This window comes from Crinia signifera, chromosome 5 (genome assembly GCF_055691185.1).
Source record: "Crinia signifera chromosome 5, ASM5569118v1, whole genome shotgun sequence".
NCBI classification, from domain to species: Eukaryota; Metazoa; Chordata; class Amphibia; order Anura; family Myobatrachidae; genus Crinia; species Crinia signifera.
The window spans coordinates 322,050,468-322,056,740 of NC_139221.1; the positions used below are offsets into that span (position 1 = coordinate 322,050,468).

Genomic DNA, 6,273 nt, shown 5'->3' on the forward strand with positions numbered 1-6,273 from the left:
CTGCTAGGAAACAGCCTACATTAGCTACTATGGACTGCATCAGCAGCAGCCTGTGGAAGCCAGATAGGGTTGGTGGTATAGCAGGGGAGTGGCTTTACATGGAAAGTGCTGTCTTTACAATGGCAGCCAAGACTGGCAGTCCCAGAAGGAGAAAACACATGCCCCATGGGACTGTTTTTCTGGCTGTAATTAGCAAATACAGCTTCCAATGGCAGAAAGGCAGTCCTTGCAGGTGGCAGATTTTGCTGGGGGTAGAGGTTGAATCTACCACTGGCGCAGACTGTCGTGTTTCATTTCTGGCCCGAATTCATCATTTTGTGTATTTAAAAAAAAAAAGTGTTTTGGTACGGGATACGGTCACTAGGTCGACCACTGCAAGTCAACATGAATTAGCTCGACAGGGACATTAGGTCAACACAAGCATTAGGTCAACAAGGGGAAAGTCGACAGTCAAAAAGTCGACATGAGGTGTTTCACCTTTTTGGAGCCAACGTGTGCCGACACGTGGTATTTCATGCCCTACCATGCACTATGTGTGGTGGGAGAATAAAATAATGTGCCGAGTGTAGCGAGCCAAGTGAGGGGACGCAGTACACTTTTTAGTGTCCATGTCAATTGTGTCGGCATTTGAGTAAACAACAGTAAAAAACACCATGTCGACATTTGACTGTCGACCTTCTCCATGTCGACCTAATGCTTGTGTGGACCTAATGACCCTGTCGGTCTAACCCATGTCAACCTTCAGTTGTGTCGACCTAATGCTTGTAGACCTATCTAATGTCTATCTATTCTATGATCCATACCCTTGGTACGGGTTCAGTTTTTGGTACGGTTAAAAAGAACTGATAAAAAAAAACACAATAGTCATGGTAAAAGCAGCTAAAACCATGTAATTCTTGCAATGCAAACCACGACATTTGTATTTCACACTGAATTCCGAATCCGGATCTTCTTGGTAGTCTGCACCGGGTTTTGGTGCGGCTCAAATCCACAAAATAACACATTTCAAACTTTAACAGTTTCCATTGGAATGTTTAACATATCTGACAATGCATAAAATCACCAGCAAAATATAACGTGTAATCTGCTGATGGAACAGGGGGAACATTTTGGTCTGTAGAAAAGTAAAATCACCCTGTTTTTTTTTTTTTTTTTTACACTGTATTTAAAATATTTTCACCCCCTTATATATGGGGAAGTATTATCACAAGCAGCTCTTCAACATCACATCACAACAAGACATCTCTCTCTCTCTCTCTCTCTCTCTCGCTAACTACTCCTCACCTCTATGAGGTGAATTACCCCCAGTGACCACTAGCCCACATCTCAAAGTGAAACAAAAAACTGTCACAGCTCAAAGTGAAAGTACATTGCAGAAGCCGTCATTTTGACGGACTTTTAACTAGTAAATTTTAATCCTATTAATTCACATTACAAAGTTACTACAGCAGCAGTAAAGTATAACAAAGGTTTATAAAACATGCAGCAAAGTCTCGCCCCATATTATCTGTAGTATCACTATATTATCGAGTCCCAAGTTTGGTTGTCATCATTTGCTACTAATATACATACAGTAATTAGAGTACACCTTCATTGCAGCAGCCGCAGCCTCCAGTACAGTAGCACTGCAGCAGCACTGGAGTCATTAAGTGGGTCACGTACATTGTGATCAATATATTTCCATGTACAGTGCTGAGAAATACCTTATGTATAAGAATGGTTGGGTCATAAATCAGGAGGAGGCAGTATAACCCTGGAGCACTGTATCCAACCAGCACAGATATATATTCTCACACATGTCCAACAGTGGCGTAAGTTTGTCCCAGTTGCCCAGAGGCAAGATGAATATTGGTGCCCCCCCCCCCACACACACACACACACACACACACAGTTATTCAAAATATATATAGTCTGTTATGAAATATATATTATATACTGTATGTATATACAGAAAGAGAGGGAGAACACATATATATTTCAGAACTCAGCCACAGAAGCAATTTTGATGGCTTTCAATTAATGGATTTAAACTGGAAGTGGTGGTGAGGTGCCCCCTTGAGAGCAGGAGCCCGGCGGCAGATGACTCCATTGCCTCCCAGAGTTCTGCCTCTGATTAGATAGATAGATAGATAGATAGATAAGTAGATAGATGGAGTAGGTTTATACTTGTGAACGGGTAACCCAGGTCGATCAACCAAGGTCCAGTACACTTCTATGGAAGAGACAGCAACGTTACTGTAATGCTGCCTCATGCCCCCCTAATGTGCCGCCCCCCCCCCCCCCCCCCGGATGATGGCAGCGAACTTTACAATGTGAAAGCCGCATTAATAAAGCTTCTTAATCAGATTCTGTCTATAATTTACTAGGATGCGATAGGAAAATGATGGCATGACTCGTGAAATAAAAGTAATTGTTATGATAAAACGAAGTGGTCGTGATTGTCATGCCTTGGAAATAATTGTCATTTTAAAAGAATGTGAGAGATGGGACAGCATCACGCACCCTGTTACATGTCCTCGTGTATAGATCCGTTCACTTACATTAGTGTTTGGGACTTAACAGAGAACATCTATTCGTCTTTGCTAAATTGCATCAAATTCTTGATCCCATGTCCGTTAATACAAGGCCATAAAGTCAAAGTTGTATTATTTCCCAGGTAAACGTATAACACGGTGGAACCATTCAGAACACATTTGTATTTTCTTGGGAGTTTTCTCTGTGCAGGGCATTGGACGGTGGACCCCTTTATTCACCGTATCATTAATATGATGCAAAATATTCTTTGATTTCCTCTGGTCCCCTTCTGCAAACATCTATCGGAGGGCGACAGAGAGGATTGCCCTCCAAATTGTAAGAGCAGTGGTTGTATTCCCAGTCCAGCATAGACAGGTTTCCAAAATTCACCGGAAGCTCTCTCAACTTGTTGTTCCCCAGCCACAGGCAAGACAACTTGGTCAAGGAACAGAACTCCTCTGGCAGCTGCTCAATGCAATTCAGGGCCAATAAGAACGTCTGCAAATTTTGCAAACGCTTAATGCTGGGTGGGATGGCCTCGACTTGATTGTCGATGATGTCTACAAAAGTCAGATTGACCAGCTGGCAGATGACGTCCGGAAAGAACGTGAAGCGGTTATTCGCAAGGTGTAAGCTCTGTAGGTTCTGGAGGTCAGCGAGTTTGGCAGGCAAGAAGCTCAGGAAATTATTACTGAGGGTAAGTCGTCGGAGGCGACTCAAGGTCCCAATCTCCGGTGGGATTTCTTCCAGGCCATTGGTGTCCATGTAGAGGACTGTCAAATGATTCAAGTGTCCGATCTCTTTTGGGACAATGTTCATGTGATATGAAAGACAACTCTCCCTCTCTGGGCTCATCTTGAGTATCTGCAGCCCGTCCGATGTGAAAACCTCCAAGGGAGGCTGTAAGAGTCCTCTCCCCTCTACCTTCACTTTCCTTTGAGCTTTCCCACTCAAGCTGTTTTCATAAAGGGTCTTCCAACCTGGCTTGAAGCTGAAGATCAGAGCCGGTAGTGTGGCAGCCATTGCTGCGTCTTATGGCCGTAATCTGCTTCTTTCCTAAACTGGTTGAGAGTGACAGGCCAACGACCAAGTCCAAAACACTAGTAAAAAGAAAAACACCCCTTTAAATCATGAAGTGCTTTGTTGACAATGGCTCGGTGACCTATTTGGAACGTTCGTCTTTTTATGGGTGATCGTTGCTAAGAGATCAAGTACTAATTTCGCTGCCCATCCCAGTTCTAAGGAAAGCTGATTTACAGATATACAAAGCCACACAGAAAAATAAACAAGAGGTAAGTTAGGTCTGTTTACTCAAAGATCTCACTGTTGTGTAAGACAAAAATCTCATTGACAATCAGCTGAACGATTAATCATAAAAGTCATTGTAAACATGTAGCAGTATTTACACACAGTACTGATACTGGTAGTTCCCGGAGCAAAGTATACAGTATATTTGACGGAACAACTACAGATGTATCCTCATGCACGTTAAGTTACTGCACCATGAGTAGCGATTGGATGGATTCCCAACTCTTTGGTCCGCAAAAGAATTTGTATAAAGTAGCATATCTTAAGTAAAATCACAAGTCGTGGCTGTATTGCAGATTGAATTGCATAGCGAATTTGGCCATATAGCTAAATTGGGGGAAGGTTGTATGTACACCCATCTGTACATGGGTATTAGGAAATCTGGACTTGGTGGTCTGGTGGCAGGTGCTGGATGAACAAGGTAACTGGAGCTGATGGGACGGAGTGGCAGGACTGGACAGTATGAATGGCACAGAAACACAGGAACTTAAATACACCTACTTGGCTAAACAGAAACTGGGAACAATGGGATAACTTAGAATAGCCATTGGTGTGGACTGAAAAGAGAGGAGACTTGAACAGGTAAATTCACCAGGCTGGCTGTACTGAAATGGAGTGGTTCAGGAATGCAGAAATACTGTATCGGGAGAGTAACCTGGAGCTGGAAAACTGTAGAATACTATAACACCATTGACTAACCATGAACTGGAACCATACTACAGCAGATATCCGGTAGTTGGCGAACACCCGAAACAGAGGCGAAGGGGGAAATTTACTAAAGGAAATTTGTAAAAAATAGGTGTATTTGTATCCAGAAATACACTTTGACATTTACTATCCTGAAAATACGGCAATTCGTATTCGTATTGATAGCACATCAATACGAATACGAATTGCCGTATTTTTGGGATAGTAAATGTCAAAAATTAGTGTATTTCTGGATACAAATACACCTATTTTTTTACAAATTTCCTTTAGTAAATTTCCCCCGCAGAGTCTAAACTCGCTGGTGGTCTTCACCAGGGACCCCCGCAAGGAAGTTTGGACTTTGAGGCGTCCAGCAAGCAGGTCACGGCCCTCCACATGGGTCACCGGACACTGCGTCTTTCCTATGGAAGTACTGTAGAAAAGAGAAGTTCAGAGATGATGAGCAGAATATTATTCTGACTGGTGTCAGAGTGGAATGTAATCTGGTAAGTAGTACGACTGACACTCGGTGGAGTGTGAGCATGGGAGAAGTTAGGACCGGAGGAATCACGAGATGACTGGACCGGAGATGGGAATGCAGCAATGGAACTGGAAATACTGGATGACTGGAAATGATGTAGCTACAGTCAGGATACAAAGCAGGAGCCAGGAAACAAGCTTGTACAGTGATGAGCATCTTCTAGACCTGGGGTAGCAAACCCTAGTCCTCGAGAGCTACCAACAGTGCATGTTTTGCAGGTCTCCTCACAGAATCACAAGTGAGCTAATTAGTTCCATCTGTGGCTCTTTTAAAATGTGTCAGTAATTAATGAGTGCAGCTGTGCAGCAGCTAGGTTATCTGGAAAATGTGAACTGTTGGTAGCTCTCGAGGGCTAGGGTTGGCTACCACTAGGGTTACCACCCGTCCGGGATTACTCCGGACAGTCCGGTAATTAAGACCGGCGTCCGGAGTCCGGGCGGGTGGCTTTCCCGGACTATACATAGTCCGGGAATAACCCGCCCGCCGCCGCCCCCTCGTCTCCCCGCTCCCCCGCTGCCCTGCTCCCGTCCCCTCACGTCTCGACTCTCCCCCGCTGTGTATGCGGGAGAGACGTGCTGCTGCGGTGCTGCATATGCTGCTGGACCGCTAGCCAATGGCCGCTCGCGGTCCAGCAGCCACCAGTTGATTGGCTGCTGGACCGCGAACGGCCATTGGCTAGCGGTCCAGCAGCGGGAGTTAGAAATGTTAAAATCATACAGCACAGCAGCACGTCTCTCCCGCGAATACAGCGGGGGAGACGTGAGGGGACAGGCAGGCACAGGCACACTGACAAGCCTGTCTGCCTCCCGCAGGCGGGGGAGGGGGTTTCTATCCCCCTTGGCAACGAGCACACTGGCACAGATCAATCCCCCTCGGCAACGAGCACACTGGCACAGATCAATCCCCCTCGGCAACGAGCACACTGGCACAGATCAATCCCCCTCGGCAACGAGCACAGAGGCACAGATCAATCCCCCTCGGCAACGAGCACACTGGCACAGATCAATCCCCCTCGGCAACGAGCACACTGGCACAGATCAATCCCCCTCGGCAACGAGCACACTGGCACAGATCAATCCCCCTCGGCAACGAGCACAGAGGCACAGATCAATCCCCCTCGGCAACGAGCACAGAGGCACAGATCAATCCCCCTCGGCAACGAGCACACTGGCACAGATCAATCCCCCTCGGCAACGAGCATACTGGCACAGATCTATCCCCCT

The 6,273-nt window shown here is 45.8% G+C and overlaps 1 protein-coding gene across 1 annotated transcript; it reads right to left on the reverse strand.

Annotated features, from left to right (window-relative positions):
- Window positions 1-2,687: 2,687 nt before the first annotated feature.
- Window positions 2,688-3,586, reverse strand: LOC146079779 (uncharacterized). The gene has a single exon (XM_083186424.1). It carries the CDS (start codon window positions 3,535-3,537, stop codon window positions 2,761-2,763), a length of 777 nt encoding a protein of 258 aa, XP_083042550.1. The 5' UTR covers window positions 3,538-3,586; the 3' UTR covers window positions 2,688-2,760.
- Window positions 3,587-6,273: the final 2,687 nt, after the last annotated feature.

What these genes read in the sequence shown, in the direction of transcription:
- LOC146079779 (XM_083186424.1), bottom strand. Translation starts at nt 3,537, where the DNA reads ATGGCTGCCACACTACCGGCTCTGATCTTCAGCTTCAAGCCAGGTTGG.